Source organism: Brachyistius frenatus, unplaced genomic scaffold (genome assembly GCF_029030835.1).
Source record: "Brachyistius frenatus isolate BFR_SWC_R1_liver_20210118 unplaced genomic scaffold, ASM2903083v1 Contig_179, whole genome shotgun sequence".
In the NCBI taxonomy this organism is placed as follows: Eukaryota; Metazoa; Chordata; class Actinopteri; family Embiotocidae; genus Brachyistius; species Brachyistius frenatus.
The window spans coordinates 563,785-582,500 of record NW_027210778.1 but is presented as its reverse complement, the minus strand read 5'-3'; the positions used below and the strand labels follow the sequence as shown (position 1 = coordinate 582,500).

At 47.2% G+C, this 18,716-nt stretch overlaps 1 protein-coding gene across 2 annotated transcripts in view; it reads right to left on the bottom strand.

The window, feature by feature from the left end:
• Window positions 1–18,716, bottom strand: part of celf2 (cugbp, Elav-like family member 2) — a 175,168-nt gene that overhangs the window by 122,368 nt on the left and 34,084 nt on the right. For both annotated transcript variants that reach the window (XM_069717743.1, XM_069717753.1), the window contains exon 2: window positions 11,935–11,970. In XM_069717743.1, coding sequence (XP_069573844.1) covers window positions 11,935–11,970 — 36 coding nt within the window. The remainder of the gene's footprint in view (window positions 1–11,934; window positions 11,971–18,716) is intronic.

The window sequence follows — 18,716 nt, the reverse complement described above, 5'->3', positions numbered from 1 at the left end:
CCCCCCACCCCCACTCCCCCCCCACCCAGGTGTCCCGTTGTAACTGGGCCGAGGCCTCCTTGCTGCGGGTATATACAGGCGCCGTTGCTTTTCCGGCCTGGCTTGCTCTCTCCGGAGAGGTGGCCCGGTCCAGCGGATCGTGGCCCGGCCCAGACAGGCATGTCTCGGTGAGTTGCCGTCCCGAAGGAGGCGCTGCCAGAGCCGGCTTCCGGGTACCTGGCACATCACGGCTTCTCCCCCCCGCGCCCTCCCCCAATCCACTCAACCCCACTCCACTCGACCCCACTCCACCCCACCCACCCATAGGAGGCTTGTGGCTGAAGATGCAGGCAGGGAGCTGCCGCTGATTAAAAATTCATCTCTCTGTTTATTATGATTTATGCATGTTTCACTGAGCCAGGAACGGGGAAAGAGAGAGGAGAGGAGAACAGCTTCATTAGTGCATATTGTGTGTGTGTGTGTGTGTGTGTGTGTGTGTGTGTGTGTGCAGGTGTGTGTGTGTGGCAGGTGGGGGGATAGTTAAAATTATGGATTGTACGTGAGCGTCATTAGAATGTTTGGCATACGGGGCAAAAATCGTCCGTCTTCACAAAAACACCTGCATTTCACTGGAAAACAACAACAACAATTGAGAATCCTAAATTATCCGGCGCGCTCGGGCCACCGGCATTAAAACGCAGCCGGCACTTCAGCTAACTTCTGACTTAATTACCCGTTCCCGCCTCAGTTGTTTACCGTTCAAATTGGATCGGCGTCGCATTTTGTCCCACCCCCCCACCATAAAAAAAAAAAAATAAAAAAAGCTGACGGCAGGCGAGCGGCAAATATTGACACGGAAAAAAAACGGGGGGAAAAAGCGGCGAATAAAAAATTTAGATAAACCGTTGAATGTACCTTAGTTATGTCTTATTGTTTTTATGTAGCATGTCACACAAAGCGTGAAATAGACACGCCGGTCCACTGCAGCAAAACGTGAGATGGCCACGCTTAGGCGTGACAGTTACACGTTTTGAAAGCGTGAAACTTACACGCACGGAAATGAAAACCTTTTTTTCTTAAGTTGTTCTTTTTTTGTTTCCTAACCACAACTATATGCTAAAATTCAATATCTGTAAATCACACGGCTCAAAAGCGTGCGGTAGGTTTCATCAATTATAATCCACCAGAAGAAAACGTGCAACTTTCACGGCCCTAGATAACCCCAGAGCGTGACTCTCTCACGCTTTTTCGCTGTAGTGGACCGGCGTTGTCTATTTCCTCGCTTTTTGCCGTGACAACCGGCGGTTGTGTCATCTGACATGATGCTAAGTGACACACTCCCGTGTTTCGCCACCTCTTTTTCCTTCCGTCCTCCGCCTCACTAGTCTTTGGAATCACATGTCACACGGGTTTGGTGAAAACGTGCATTTTACATGATCGTCTGATGGCTGAAACCAAACAGCTGACGTGTGAAGCCGCCCACGTGGACAGCTGATCCCGCCGTTCGCTGTCCCCCTCCTCCCCGCGATCCTGTCAAGAACGCTGCTTACAGTTTGATCCAAATGCCTCTCCAGGTGAAAGACTTCTGGTCACATTATTAAATCTTCCACTGATCTAATCAGAAGACAGCAGCTGCCTTCAGGGGTCATGGGATTTAGAGGTACAAAGCCAAAGGCACCTGGATTTGCTGAATAAAACATCAAATGCGGTTAAATAGATAAAAAAAAAAAAAAAAAGGGAGTGGAGGGACCGGGGGGGGGGGGGGCAGTAACTCTCCAGGACAAACTGCAACAACTGTTTAAAGGCAGGCGACATATGGCAGCGTCTGGGAGAGACAGAAGCTTTGGGGTTGAAGTGAAGCGGAGAAGCGGTACCACCTCACAGCGGGCCCGAATCCAACCCCGTTTTTAAAAGCCTGCTTTTTTTTTGTTGTGTTTTATAACTTTGAGCCCCCCCCCAGCCCCGCGACATCATGCCTTCTGAAAACGAGCATCTTGGTTTTGTCATTCACGGGGAAACACACACACACACACACACACACACACACACACACACACACACACACACACACACACACACACACACACACACACACACACACACACAGGACGCAGTAACTCGAGACCACGGCTCCGAACCGAGCAGTCGCTTTTTTAAATTGTGTTTACGATTTAATGACCTATTTGCGTTTGTTGTTGTTTTTTTTGTGTTTTTGTTCCCGAGCACCCGTCCTCTCTCTCTGTTTCCTCTCTTCCTGGTCGCTCCCTCTCTCTTTGTGTCTCTCGCTCCCTAACACGCTCTGACAGCGAAAGGTCAATGCCCATTGGCTACATGGGGGGCACTGAGTGATGCAAGGGGGGGAGAGGGGGTTGTCATGGTAACGTGCAGGGCATTGGTAACGAGCGAGGATGCAGGATGCTTTTTTTGTGCCCCAAAAAAAAAAACACCAAAAAGAAACGAAGGCTTGGTGATCAAAAGACTCCACGAGCTCTACTGGGACCGGGAGGAGGAGAGGGGGGGGGGGGCGTCGGACTAGACGCCCGTTTTAATGGTCCGGCAGCTCACGGTTCAACGGGGGGGGGGGGGGGGGTCAGGAAGTCACGCCAGTGGAGGCAGATCTGCATGTGAGAGTCTGACAGAGACGGTCGGTGGCGAGCAGCTCTGTTGTGTCTGTGAGCCGGCATTCTGCTGAGCTTGGCTTCACATTAATAAAAGAGGGATTACCAAAAGTCTGCAGGCTCCTCTCAGGCCTCCCCCCCCCTTCTCCAGCGGAGAGAGGGGTTCACCCCTTCCTGCCATCCTTCTTCTTCCTTCCCTCCCTTTTTTTTTTTTTTTTCTTAACTCTCCTCGGCATGCTGCTCACGTTCGTCCCATTCAAGAAAAAAAGCACCAAAAAAACCCCCACTCTCATCTGCCTTTTCCTCCCTGTCTGTCTGCATCCCATTTCTCTCCACTCCAAGTACAGGAGTGGGGGGTGGGAGGTGGGCTAAGGGTGTGTGTGTGTGTGTGGGGGGGGTGCACCAAAACACAGATAAATTATTTAGATTCTTCTTTTTCCCCAAAGAGAGAGTAGAGAGAGAGAGAGAGGAAAAAAAAAAAAGCTTGACTCTGCAGTTTGAAAGAAAAGGGGGAGGAAGGAGGAGGGGGGGGGAGTCAGAAATAAAAATTGCATTAGATACAAGATTTCGCAATCAACCGGGCGATATGAAGAATTAATCTTATCTTCCGCCGGCACACGCGGCACAAGTAGGAGAGAGCGCCTCCGAAGACTCGGAAGATGACAACGGGACAAATTCGCCTTTTCCATTACGCCGCCATTCATCCATTGTGACGGCGGACACCGAGCGATAAGCGGGCGTATTGTTGCCGTTGACAATGTCATTACGGGACGGTAAACAAGCGACAAGGAGCAAAGGGGAGGGAGTGGGGGGGGGGGGGGGTGAGGGTTTGGGGATGAAACTGGGCGGGGCCAGAAGGTCACCGAGACAATCTGTGAGTGAAAGGATGCAAAGACCCCGTGGGACAGATAAGACTCCTCTTCTTCTTCATCTTCTTTTCTCTCTCTCTCTCTCTCTCTCCAAAGCCAAGGACGGGCGTCTGCTTTCGGACAAAGCCCCGGCGCCGCCGCGTAATCAACTCCTCCGTACTCCGGCAGCGGCGACACAATCTTCCCTGGAGGTCATCCACGGGAAGAGGCTTAGGAGGCACGGCGGCCGCGGGATCATGGGCTATTAAGATGGGAAAATAGGATGACATTCGTCTCGGCCTCGCCGCCCTCCCCCCCTCCCCCCTCCTCCCCTTCTCCTCCACAAAGCGTGATATATATATATAAATATATATATATGTGTACAAACATGAACGCCTGATTAATGCCAGCAGATGTTTGAGAGGACGCGGTGTTTATCATGTGTGTTTTTTTTTGTTTTTTTTTAAATTCACAGCTGCTGTTCAGTTGAAGGGGAATTTACCTGAACTCAAATGACCCCAAACAAGACGGCGACGTGTGCGGACGACGTCCAAGTCTTAAGGCCAAGTCTGAGGTCACCAACAAGTCCAATCACGTCCCTTCACAAGCAAACTGCGAAACATCTGAAGGGACCACCGTCCTCTCAACGGGTCCTTGAACCGGCATTAGACCCGTCTTTAAAACTCCTCCTTAAAACAAACAATATTAAAAGAAAATCAATTGCCCACGTGCACGACGCCGCGCTCCGAGTGGACTCCAGAGACGAGCCCGAAGAGAACGACTCGGAGCTCGTGGTATCTTCCAGGCAGCATTCAGGCTGCTTTCTCTAAACGATTCTTGACATTTCAACGAAGCGAATGCGTCGGTTCAACTTTTGTCTCTCACACAACGCTGACTGCGGCATGAAAACTTTCCTTAAAACTACAACGAAAAAAGCTTTAAAACCACGATCGGGAAGCAGAAAAAAAAAACAAAAAAAACATCTTCCACGTCCAAAACCGAACGAGCTGCGGCACATCCATCAACAGAGCCTTACACCACCCCCCACCCACCCACCCACCCACCCACACACACACACACACACACACACACACACACACACACTCTCCCAGCAGGTTGGCTGAGTACGGAGGTGGCAGGAGTGGTCCTGTTCCATTTGCAGACATTAGCACGGGGAGATTAATTTGTCCCCTTCCATTAAGTGGGAAAGCGGGCCGTCATGGCGGCTCAATTATCCCTCAACGAAAAATAAAAACACCGCAAACACACAGAGGAGCCCGTCGAAAAAATATAATAAGCACCGGGTTAAAAAAAAAAAAAAAGAAAAAAAAAGCGTGCGTATCATATGGATACGTGCAGGTATTGTTTGCATCTCGGTAGCCGGGGGAGAGGAGGTGTGTCGGGTCAGGGGTGGGTGGGGTGTGCGGGGGAGGGTGGGGGGAAGGGAGGGCGCTCTCCTGCGGCTGCCTGACAGCTAATTAATGTCAAAACAAAAAAAAAATCTATCTGCATTTTCTCCGTCTAATATTCAGCAGAGTACGGAAACGGAGCAAGAAGAGACGACACGAGAGGGAAAGAGAGAAAAGAGGGATGAAGGGAGATAAAGCTTGTTGTTGTTGTTGTTGTTGTTGTTGTCGTCGTCGTCGTCGTCGCCTTTCCCGCCGCTAACTCCTCTTTTGTGAAGATTTTTTTTCCGACTTCATTAGAATCATAATGAACATCAGCGTTCGGCTTGCTGAAATATTTTTGGCTCCTCGGAAAAAAAAATAAATAAATAAAAACGACAACAACAAAAAAAAATTGAACACACAAGCAAATCAATTCTAATCTGCCCATTATGCCTGTTTTCTGGGTCGTATAATGGGCCGCACTGTATAGGCAGGCGCCACTGTGCATGTCGCGGGGCGGGGGGGTAATAAGCCCCAAAAATTAGGGGGATCGTTTGTCATCATTTCCTCGACGTGGTTACATATTGTGGAAAAAAAAAAAAAATCTATTTCATATCGACGTCGCCGGGCCTCCTGACGGCGTATTGATGGAGCGAGAGACAACGGCACTACGGTGGTGATGTTAACACCGCAGCGCAGTCATGAGGAATGTAGGTGTGTGTGTGTGTGTGTGTGTGTGTGTGTGTGTGTGTGTGTGTGTGTGTGTGTGTGTGTGTGTGTGTGTGTGTGTGTGTGTGTGTGTGTGTGTGTGTGTGTGTGTGTGTGTGTGGTTGTCGTGCTCCGCCGGTGTGATGATGTTGCTGTGTAGTGAGACTCACTAATTGGCTCACCTGTCTCTCAGCCATCTGGAGCCTCTCAAAAAAAAAAAAAAACAACAACAACAACAACAAAAAAAACGGGAAAAAAAATATATTAAAAAAAAACACGTCACGCCGAGTTCCCCCGACGTCCACACACACACACACACACACACACACACACACACACACACACACACACACACACACACACACACACACACACACCACGGAGAAGATATATGTATTTTTTTGTTCCCACTTCTCGATCCTGTTACTGAATGAGTATTTTGCTCGGGGGAGGAGGGAAAGTGATTTCGGGAAACGAAAACAAAGCCGTGCGTCTCTTTAACGCCGACCGGTACGATAATCACACCCCGACGATCAACGCGATCGGGATTCGTTGCGGCGGCGGCGGTGTTTCCGAAGAAGAAGGTGGAAGTCGGTAGCGAGAGAGGGACGTTAATAACGAAGCGCTGGGTTACGAAAGACTTTCAGCTTCCTGCCCACCTCAGAGAGCATCAGCTGGAAGAGAAAACACTCCGCTGTCCCAGAAAACCCTGGGGCACGCCGCGCTGCCTGCGCATGTGTGTGTGTGTGTGTGTGTGTGTGTGTGTGTGTGTGTGTGTGTGTGTGTGTGTGTGCGTGCGTTCGTGTGGGATGATTTAAAGGCCGACGAAACATACAGGGGTCAGAGTGTGTGTCTGGTTACCGCGGCAACGGCTCGGCAACGGTTCGGCAACAAAGCAAACGAATATAAATATCAAGCGAGCTAAAAATCCCATTGTATGACTAAAAACAACAACAACAAAAAAAACAAAAAATGTGTAAATAATAAAATACAAGTAAATAAGCAAAAAAATAGCACAGCAAATAATCATATAGTACTACTATTATATTTAATGATATAAATATAATAGCATGAATATATGTTTGATAGAGTACAGTACTAGTATCAGGAGTACTATCTATAAAATATATAAATAAATACTTTATAAAAACATTTGCAAATATAATATAACAAATTCACAACACCGGGGTAATAATAATTCGTAATTGGAAATGACAAAAATAAATAAAGTCAAATTTGCTGGGATTGGTTCTGAAAACTAATATTGCTATTATTATTGCTTTTATGGAACGACCAGCAGTAATAAAGGTTGTGTGTGTGTGTGTGTGTGTGTGTGTGTGTGTGTGTGTGTGTGTGTGTGTGTGTGTGTGTGTGTGTGTGTGTGTGTGTGTGTGTGTGTGTGTGTGTGTGTGTGTGTGTGTGTAGAGTTTTATTCTCAGTACCCAATGTGTTCCAGGTCAATGGTCTGAATCACACATAGAGAAGCCAGCCCCTCCTGAGCCACTGTATGTTTCACCTGCCACCCTGTGTGTATGTGTGTGTGTGTGTGTGTGTGTGTGTGTGTGTGTGTGTGTGTGTGTGTGTGTGTGTGTGTGTGTGTGTGTGTGTGTGTGTGTGTGTGTGTGTGTGTGTGTCCACAAATTGAACCCCTGTGCCACTCTGAGGAAAAAAAAGAAGAAAAAAAACGCTGCTGAGGAAGTGAAGGGAGAAAAGATCTGTAAAAGTCCATCCAGCTCTCAGCACACAGACCCCCCCCTTCCCCTTACCACCCCTCCCCACACACACACACACTGTCACACACACTGTCACACACACTGTCACACACTGTCACACACACTGTCCCCTCCCTGTCATTAGCAGCGCTTCATAATTCATGTGTTTAGATGAAATATGGATGAACAGCGAGCGCGACACCAGCGCAGCCTCCCACAATTAAAACCCCAACGAGAATTTTTAATCCCACTTCTCCTGCTGCGACATTTTCAGTGCTGAATGTTGGAGATGTGTGTGTGTGTGTGTGTGTGTGTGTGTGTGTGTGTGTGTGTGTGTGTGTGTGTGTGTGTGTGTGTGTGTGTGTGTGTGTGTGTGTGTGTGTGTGTGTGTGTGTGTGTGTGCGACCAAGTGAGAAAATAAAGACAAAAGCTATTTTCTCAATGGCGAGTAATTGACTTCCTCTCTTATCTCCGGTGGTGTTCGAAGCAGTTCGTTCTGGTTTGGCCTGCTTCCATCTTTAAAGGCTGGTTATGACTCCGCCCCCTCCACTAAACACACCAAAATGTAATCACCTGATCCACACTTTGGTCACGTGGAGACACCTTAGCTATATTATGTGAGCTATGCGAGTTATTATTTTGTCAGACGTTCTGATCCCGAGGATGAGACGAAACTTTCACGAGTTTTAGATGACAGAAGCGAATAAAACGTGAAATCTGCGATGCTCGATGGGATTGGACGTAAGTGACGAGATAAGTTGGGTGCTATAAACGAAGGCACTTTATAGACTATAAGGTTGTAAGGTTACACCAGGCTGCTACTAGGAGAGAACAACGCCCAGCGGGGAAGTCCTTCATGAGACTATCCGACTGCACAAGTCTCCTTAGTTACGTTTTAGATTTAAGCGCCCTCTAGTGGTCGCACACGAGAACCGCAATCTGGTGTCTCGGAGAAGTTCGCAGTTCAGATGATGTTCTTATATAGCGAGAATTTTTCCGAATACAACAGCGGACTTTGTCGTAGCTGATGTTTGCTTCCCGAGATTTACTGTTGCCATCATGACGAAAGTTGCGCAACTTTAAGGGAGGCAGCAACTTCAACGCAACACGGCTCAAATGACCTTTTTAACCCAAACCATGACATTTCCCTTCCCCTGGCCAAGTAGTTTTTGTGTCTCAATCTAAACAGAGGGGCTTATGGGTAACGAGTCGAATGGGGTCAGAGGCCTTATCGGAGGCAGCCCCTGGTGGCCCTCGGTGGTATTGCACTTTAAGGAAGTTCTGCAGCCTAAGACCAAATGACCTACATGTTCGTACGGGTTCGAGGCCTCGCCATGTTGCATCTCCAGCCTGTGACATCACCGTCGCGGTATCTTTACGTTTTGCTTTTGGTGGAAGCTCTGGCGTCAAACGTGTTTCCAGAAAGTCTTCCACGCCGCAGCTCTCGCCAGAAAATGCGGGATAAACTAAAACTCAGGAACGGAGACTTTAACGGCGTTTTCCTGTAGCGAGCAACGCTCCAGCCGGCGTCTTCTGACTGCAGTGAGCCAGTTCCTGCCTCATAAATATTCAGGCGGAGGGAATACTGAGGTGGAGGCGGGGCCAGGAGCGGCGCATCAGGCAGCCACCGTAGCAAAGGGACCGCTGTTGTCATGTGGCAACCGGGGAGGCAATAACGGACGCAGCGTACCGGGACGCCACATTGTGTGAATCCCTGTAATTACAGTCTCGGCTGTCTATCTGGGGCCTCGGCTCCGTAAACAGGAAGTGTGAGTGAGCGTTTGTGCATCTCACACGCACACACACACACACACACACACACACACACACACACACACACACACACACACACACACACACACACACACACACACACACACACACACACACACCTGCAGCTCTCACGCCAAAGAGGAACAGGAGGCTTTCAGAGAGCCGTTGTATCTGTTCCACTCGCGAGCTTCTGATATTCATACTCTAATCAACGCTGGTTTACTGCAATTTGTGTATTTTGTGCGTGCGTGCGCACGTGTGGACGCGCGCGACGCCGTGTGTGTGTGCGACGCCGTGTGTGTGTGTGCGACGCAGTGTGTGTGTGCGACGCCGTGTGTGTGTGCGACGCCGTGTGTGTGTGCGACGCCGTGTGTCCTCCCCCCCCCCGTCTCGGGAGGTCATGTCAGCGCCAATAGCAGGTTTGCGGCTCGTAATGACCGACGCTGAAAGGCATCGGCGGAGCGACTCTTTGCTAATTATCAGCTGTGTGCCTTCAAAGAACATTATCGGGACAAAGACCTGCAATTATACACACTCACGCACACAATCCCCCCTCGCACCCTTCATCACCCCTGTTTCCGGCGTCAACTATTTTCCTCCTCCCGAACTGTCTTCTTCATCTTCTTCTTCCTCTTCCTCATCTCCATCCTTTTTTCACACCCCTCTTTCTCCCCCCGTCTTTTCCAGACGCTTTTCATTTCCTGTCATCCCTTTATCTCTCCCCATCCTCACCCCCCAATTCCTATCCCTATCTTCTCTTTCAGCTCCCTTGTTTCCATTTCTCTCTCCCCCTCCTCTCCTCCTCCTCCTCCTCCTCCTCCTCCCATCTCCTCTTCTTCCTCCTGGCCCAAAACAGACACTTAAATAACGAGCCGGGTGTCAGTCAAACCGCCAGAGAGCTTCATTAGAGGAGGAGAGCGCACAGGATCAAATTATACGCCCAGTTCTCTTTTGTGTGATTGTGTGTGTGTGTGTGTGTGTGTGTGTGTGTGTGTGTGTGTGTGTGTGTGTGTGTGTGTGTGTGTGTGTGTGTGTGTGTGTGTGTGTGTGTTGCAGGGGATTGTGGGGGGTCGGCGGTGATGGAGGAGGAGGAGGAGGAGGAGGAGGAGGAGGAGGAGGTGGTAGTGAAGGCAGAGAGGAAGTAAACACACGTTCCGGAATGATGCAGCTGTGTGGCGGATTAGCGTGTAACACACAGCGTTCGTCTGTGTGTGTGTGTGTGTGTGTGTGTGTGTGTGTGTGTGTGTGTGTGTGTGTGTGTGTGTGTGTGTGTGTGTGTGTGTGTGTGTGTGTGTGTGAGCTCATGCGACAGTCGCAGCCTCGCCTATTTTCTCCAATCAGACAGGAAAAACAAAAGCAAACTATTTTGCCTAATTATTCACAGCCACAGTCGTCGTCTCCGTCTTCTTTTTTTTTTCTTTCCTCCCTCCGTGTTCTTTTGCTTCGTCTCGTTCCGGTTTTCTGAGCTGAGCTGATTTACCTGCTGCGTTTTTATTTATTTTTTTACCTGTGAATACCGTCAGACTGATACAACACAGAGACTTTATCGTCGAAAAAAATCTACATCATCCCAATTCTGTTACGAGACAACGATGCAGACGGTCGGAGAACTGATCCTCCACCGTCGTCCTTCTGCACATTTAAATCCCTCATTTCTGGGTTGAACTGATTAAGAACGATTAATAATTATTTTTTTTTTTAAATGTCAAAGTTACACGTGAAATCTACTTAAAGGAACACGTCGTCGGTCGGACGCGATTCGGCCCATTAAAATCACATATTCTGCAGAGTATCCCCCCCCCCCCCCCCAAATACACCGCAAAGTTTTTAAATGGATTTTGGTAGTTTCCATTAGATCCAGTTCATTTCACTACCGGATAAAATAAATAAATAAGTCATCTCGCAGAGACTTAAAAAGTCTCTCGCGAGGGGGTAATCCATCACAGCCAACATTTCATCACCTAGATTTCATTGTTTTGTACCGTAGAAGGAAATAACTGCTTTTAAAAGAGATCCAACTTCCGTCTTTATTGTCTGTCTGCTAAATTTATATTTCTCTCAACACGCTTCGTAAATGCAGTTGCAACTAGGCAGTAAGAAAAATGTTGGAGGATCCTGTTGATGCGTTATAGAGCCTCTAAATGTTCACGAGACGTTTCTATTCTTCGGCCCTTGGTGGGATAACCGCTCGTCAACGCTCGCTCCTGCAGCTCCTGCTAATGTAATATTTATCGGCTTTTGCAACAGTAAGCATTACCTGTGATCGTAATTCAGATCTTAAAAGCATCATAGGAGGAGACGAAAAGTTGTTTTCCGACTCCCCCCGATCTCTCTCTCCGTGTTGTAAAGGAGGAGGATGGAGGAGGAGGAGGGGGGAGGAGGGAGGAGGAGGAGGGAGGAGGAGGGATGGGCGCTGATGGTTTTTCAGGGCAGGATATTCATCCTTTTCCTGTTAACTATGCAACAGATGAGAAATAGGTATTGCTATTTTAAGACTGGCCCTTATTTAAACCACCCCCCACGCCCACGCCCCCCCCCCTCTCCCCTCGCTTGATGTGTCGCTCTGTCGCCGAAGGGTTTAGTTTAATGACCCTCCTCGGCCATAGATCTGAGGCGCGTCACATCTCTCCTTTCCAATCCCCCCCCCCTCCCCTCCCACCACCCCGTCTTGTTCTCTCTGGCCTTTATTTCTTCGTCTCTCTCTAACAGCGACCTCGTCTCATCTTCCTCCTGCCCTTCTACGAGTCCCCCGCCCCCCTACTCCCCCACCCCCCGACCACCACCCACCCCCATGATTCAACACCACTCCCGGGGTTGATGTGTTCTGTACTCGGAGTAACACCTCACAGCAGATGAGGGCCAAAGGGAAGAAGAGAAGGAGATGAGAAAGTAAAAGACGATGCGGTACCTTTGTATCGGTCCGGAGAGGTCGCTGGCGTCCTGCCTGCAAGACAAGAGCAGAAAGAGATGGTTTAAAAAAATGTACAGCACGAAAAAACATTTACTTGTTTACATGTTTACAAAGATCAACAGCTTATTCTCTCATCGTACGCTGATGACGCTCTGCTGTATGCTGACAAATAAACGCAGCTTCATCTTAATTCAAACATAAACACTATGAAGCTGCAGAAAAATGAATAAATCCAATATTAACATCATATCAGTATATATATATACATATATATATACACACTATGCCCCACAGATTGTACCTCAAACCTGCATCTTTTCATCCCTGTTCCTGTCAGGGAGACATTTCCTAAACTCACTTTACCCACGCTGCACCTCCCCTCCCTCCCTCCCTCCCTCCCCTCTAAACTTCAAAATGAAGTTATTGCACAACCTAAAACCCTCTCCAGAACCCAGCACACAAAAAGATATTTCCTCCGTGTTCAAACGGTTATCTCTTCCCGCCACCAGGGCAGGGTTGTTTTTTTTTCTGTTACCGCGATTACGTAATTTCGTAGCCGAGGCCTCCATGAGTTAACTGGATATTTATAAATATATATCTGTGGCACCGCAGAGGAGCTGTGCAGTTTAAACTTTAGTACAGCTATATTTTCTTTGTATTTTTTAAATACTGGAAGTGAAACAGTTGGGCGTTGATGAAGGCAGCGCTTTCTGGAAATCAGCAAAAGATACACACACACACACACACACACACACACACACACACACACACACACACACACACACACACACACACACACACACACACACACACACACACACACACACACACACACAGTGAGCCATCTAAATAGTAAATTGGTCTTGTCTGTCCTTGGGAACGGCAGAGAAACTTGTTCGTTCCACTGGGTTTTCTCTGTAATTCCCTTCTGCTTCCTCTTTCTTTCTCCTTCCCTTTTTGTTTTATCCCTTCCTCCAATTCTCTGTTCCTCTTCAACTGCATGTAAATAAATTGGTCCCCAGGCCCCAAAACTATACACTGTGTGTGTGTGTGTGTGTGTGTGTGTGTGTGTGTGTGTGTGTGTGTGTGTGTGTGTGTGTGTGTGTGTGTGTGTGTGTGTGTGTGTGTGTGTGTGTGTGTGTGTGTGTGTGTGTGTGTTTGTGTGTGTGTGAGAGCCAACATTACATTCAATACACACAAAGACACACATTCACAAAACTCTCTGGAGCTTAGAGCCGCACCGAATTAGCCCGGGTTTTTATGTCACAGAGGTAAATAAAATAATAATGAATTAACAATGCTATCATTAATAACCCGTGTGTGTGTGTGTGTGTGTGTGTGTGTGTGTGTGTGTGTGTGTGTGTGTGTGTGTGTGTGTGTGTGTGTGAGAGAGAGAGAGAGAGAGAGAGAGAGAGACCGAGAGGGGAGCGAGTGTGTTATGATGAAATTCTGAGAAAAAACTGGTAGCTCCTCCTCAACAGAGTGGCCAATCAGTGCTATCACTACTCTTTGCATTTCAAAGACGCACTCTTGTCTGTTTCATCTCTACAGAACGTTCATCCTGTTATCCTGCACGGCACACACGCACGCACACACACACACACACACACACACACACACACACACACACACACACACACACACACACACACACACACACACACACACACACACACACACACACACACACGCGCACGCACTGACGATAGCCACCTCCGCTTCAGTCCATTTTCCCAAAGCCATGAATTATGAAAAAGGGTAAATGGAACATCAAACACACACTGCTCGCACTTACAAGTTTTACACACACACACACACACACACACACACACACACACACACACACACACACACACACACACACACACACACACACACACACACACACACACACACACACACACACACACACACACACACACACACACACAACTACACACACCATCTCTCATATTTTCATATCGACAAAACGTTTACACTCCACGGTGTTTATTATTACTTATTAAGTCGCACCATTTTGCAGCCGGATGTTGGAACACGCTTCGCACCTTAAAAATGTCACGTGACGCCGATGAAGCTTAACTACAGGAAGTTCAATTGAAGAGTATGATGACACCGAGGGACACACAATAGTTCATATTCAGCCGAGAATAAAAAAAAAAAAAAAAAAAAAAAACGCATATAAAAAAATCTCAGAATCCAGAGCAGCTTTAAAAAAAATGTACGACTCATGTTTAAATCCAGAGGAACCGCTCGCAGTGTGTCTGTATCTCGTCTGGACGAGTCGTGCGCTCTCATTTTCAAATATTCGCTCTTGAGACAAATGTAGTTCGGATGTTTGGATGAGGTAACAGCTCGCGCTGTTTTGACGGAGGAAGCTGCAGAGCGAATCGAGTTTCTTAAAAACAATGAGAACTGTGCTGAAAATTGGTGGAAATATCGTTTATGTTTTTGTATTTTTCCGCTCTAAGATTAGTTTCTGAAAGCTCATCTCTTCGGGTATCATTAGTTCTGGTTTGTTTTTTGCACTGCTGTTGCCACGGTTAACCTGTCAGTCAAGCAAGCAGAGAAAAGACTCCCCCCCCCAAAAAAAAGGACAACGTGAATTCAAAGTAGTGACTGTTGTTTGGCAGAGAAAAAAAAAGGAGGAAGTCAGATAACGTTAGAATGGAGGCACAGAGTGTGGGGTGGATGGATGGGTCAACAAAACGTGCTGTGGGCGTGTCTTCTTTTAACCGAAGCTGACTGTTAGTAGACTTCGTTCCACTGCATGAATATAGATCCGGTCACGCTACATCATTTGGAGTGGTTTCCATCCCACTTGGCGTAGACCCCCGTTTAATATTAACCAATCAGCATGCGCCGAAACTGTCCGAAATTCAGCGCAGCTCGACGAGGTCCAATCACAACAAAGGAGGGGCGGGACAAACACCACCGACGAGCCGAGCTCCCCCAGACTGCATTCAGCAACAGTCTGCGTTGCCGGGCTCGACTTTTTAGCGGAAACGGGAAAGGAAACAACATTTTAAATATCTTTTATGAAGTGTCTGTTGGCCGAGTTGTTAAAATGTGAATGTGAGATTACTTATTGAAAAGCCTTTAGAAAATTCTCAGTCAGTGCCGGAGCTTTATTTAAGCCCGGACAGCATTTTAGCCTTTCAACGTTTTCTATTATACTGAGTGACTCAGACCAGAATCTTATCAGCTGCTCCTCCAAGGAGCTCCTTAAAACCAAACACGTCTCTTTAAAAGGGTAGCTGCTGATTTTGTTTTTTTTGTTGAAAACAATTAAGCTTTCAGGTCTGATTTCTGGAGAATCAATTGCCCCTTGTTGGTCCGCGTGAGTCGAGCTGACAGGATTTGGGTCAGAATTGATCACTGCGACGGCAGCAGATGGGGGGAAACGCCGTTCCAGGTGGAAACGGGCCAGACTTAACGCTTAGTGACGGACAGCTTTTTGGCCCGGCGCGTGTGTGACAAAAAAAACAAAACAAAAAAACACCACCAAAACTCCTGCAGGCCTCGGGCCGCCGCCGCCGCCGCCACCGGCCTGGCAGAGAGACGTAAAACGAAGCTGAGAGTCGCTCCTCGGGAGGGACGGCGCCAGAAGCCGACGCGGACGGCAGAGCAGGTGGCGGGAAACCTCGGCGAGGACCGCGGGCACATTTGGAAGACATTGTGATTAACAGAATATCTGACGCACACGCACACGCACACACACACACACACACACACACACACACACACACACACACACAAACACTGCCTTAGTACAATGTGAAGGAGAGATGATGAGAGCCAGCTGTCACGGGACGACTTGAACACCGTCGAGTGCTCCCATGTCGGAGTGTTTAAAGTGACCCCCCCCCCCCACACACACACACACACCCTCCTCTGTGTCTCTGTCTTATTCATAAACACACACATAACAAACACAAAGACATATTGGAAGTGACGCGGATGCTTCTATTGCCGGGTGACAGCACAGGATGCCGTGTTGCACCCTCTTTCATCCATTTTCAAGTGCGCCGAGAAAAGCAGGTTACAGAAGGAGCTCACGTGCAGTCAGGATGTGTTTTACATGCAACATGGAAGCCGGCTGAGTTTTACTCCCCAGCTGCTTGGAGCGGGGGGAGGGGGTGGGGTGACTACTGCTGATTTTCTTTCAGCTTCGACTGGATGCAAAAAGTTGTGTCTACTGGAGTTTGGAGGCATCTCTCTTTAAGATTCTTATAAAAAAAAATGGAGGAGACTCTAATTTGGTTTCACGCTGCAGAAAAAGTGCTTCTGTGAAAAACCGGCGTGTTAAACCTACAAGAAAACATGCAGCAGAACCGCGGCTTGAAAATTAATAAATCAAAGCCAAATGAGGCAGCGTTACCTCCAGTAAGTGCATGTAAAAAGCACTTGATTTAATAAACGCAGCAAAGCCGAGAGTCAAATAAGTGTTTGGGATCAGTTCACAATTAAATAAGCCGGAGAAAAATCTGTAAAATCCACACATTAAAGATGCTAAAAAAGAAAAGAATCTTTGGGCTTTTCATTCTTGATAAATCATTAGAATGATGAATCTATTGTCACGGTTGTTGTCATTTATCCTTGTGCTGATTGACTGTCTGATTAATCGTTGAAGGACTGAATCAATTTGACGTGTGATTGTTGTAAACGCCCTGAGAGAGCGTCTGCAGCTCTTTTGTCTGTTGTTTGTCTTCCCTGCCTCCTCCTCCGCCTCCCTCCTCTTCCTCCTCCTCTTCCTCTTCCTCTCAGCAGCCCATCTGTGTCATTCTAACACTCTCCGTTTTTTGTTTTTTTTAACGCTTCTCTCCTTCTCACCTGCCATCCCGCGTTTCGCGTGTACACAACCCGCTTCGCAACCGGCGCCCACAATCCCCCGGCCAATCAACGCGCATCTTTAAACACTGACAAATACATTCACACACTCGACTTTCACACCTTCCCGAACGCTTCCCACTTCCTTCTTCGTCTTAATCTTATCTCCATCGCAGGTGTGTGTGTGTGTGTGTGTGTGTGTGTGTGTGTGTGTGTGTGTGTGTGTGTGTGTGTGTGTGTGTGTGTGTGTGTGTGTGTGTGTGTGTGTGTGTGTGTGTGTGTGTGTGTGTGTGTGTGAGACAGCCGGTGTCACTCTGACAAACTGTGCCAGGTCTTCGAGATGATGTCAGATGCCGGGCTGCTGGCCCGCCTCCAGATGGAGCTCAACGCTCTCATTGGAAGATGAGTATCGGAGTTTTCGCCGTGCCAACAGTGCCGAAGGGGGCGACGAGGATTGGATGAAATCGAGACCCGAGCGACACCGACTAGACGGCGTTTCATTAATCACCCTCCGACTGACGATGCTGCGTTCGCGGCGTACGCTGGTGCATCGGGAAAAATCGCAACTCGGAGTGACTCAACGGATTAATAAAAGCACTGACTCAGACAGCATTCATGAGTGTGAAACTGTAAAGATCAAAGGATTTTTTTTTTTTTTAACTTTTCTAAAGGGACATTCAACCCAAAACTGTCGGCTTGAAAGAGGCTGTGATTGCCTGATCATACTACTCGCCATTCCATACACACCTTTCACTGCTGATTTCACTGACCTTCACACCCTCATGTATTTCCCATTTGGTTAACTTTGCTTCAGTTTAAGCAAACTAGTTACTTTTTTGCTTTCCATTTGCTTCTGCTTCTTTTTTGTCTTGACTTTTGAGCAGTGTCGTCGAAAACTGGGGGCTCGTCCGGGATGTGAACCAGGGACCTATTTCAAACCTCAAAAGAAGTTGGTTGTATGCTGATGAAGGATTAATGAAAGATTTAGTATAATATTTAGGTAGTTAAACAGTTCACAGCTCTAAATATAGTCCCTCTGAGACATGCTATGACACTACAAGAAGCTTCTACATTCAGTCATTTTTTGGCAAAACTGCGATTTGTTTGAACATTTCGAGAGTGTGGACGGACAGCACAGAACCCGACTGAGAATCAGAAGAGGCCTGAGAAGTGTCGATGGACTTTAATTACAATATTTTACTGTAAAAACTGTCAGCAGTGGAACAAAGAATCCGATCCAAACAACGAGGAAACAACAGTTGTTTTACAGCAACCCGTCAAAAATAATAGCATTTTCTATTCAATTTTATTTATAAAACGCCAAATAGCAACAAATCAGGGTGCTAACAATTCAACAATTCCCATGTAAGCGGCATTGGAGGAAAAACCTCCGGCAATGGGAACAAAAAACTCCCTTTTAACAGGAAGAAACCAGGCAAAAATATCAAGAGGCTGTTTGTGTTTGATAAACAAAAGTACGACCTGGTTTACATGCCAATACCAAAGATTAGCTACAGCTATTAAAACCATCCTTTTTATATGTGTATTTATACTCGTTAGGTTGTATAGTATAAAAATAATACAATTTGCTAAATATAACCGTGTTTAATAACCAACCATATCAGAAGGCATTTCATGCTAACAGTTTTTGATACTTGATGCTATAAAAACATTTTACTCGCAAAGCTTTGAGGCTCAATACACAAAACAGAATTAGATTATGGGTGATATATATATATATATTCATGCACACACAAAAAAGGCTGAAATCTTTGCCAACTACATCCTTTAAAATCAGTGAGACGAACTGAATCTTCTTTTACATGTTTTATGTTGAGTTCGATCCAAAGGAAGGAGAGCCGCTGGATTTAAACATACAAACGCACTTACTGCGCTAACGTACTTATATTTCCTCTGCTAATGTAGACTTAGCATTTAATGCTAAATAT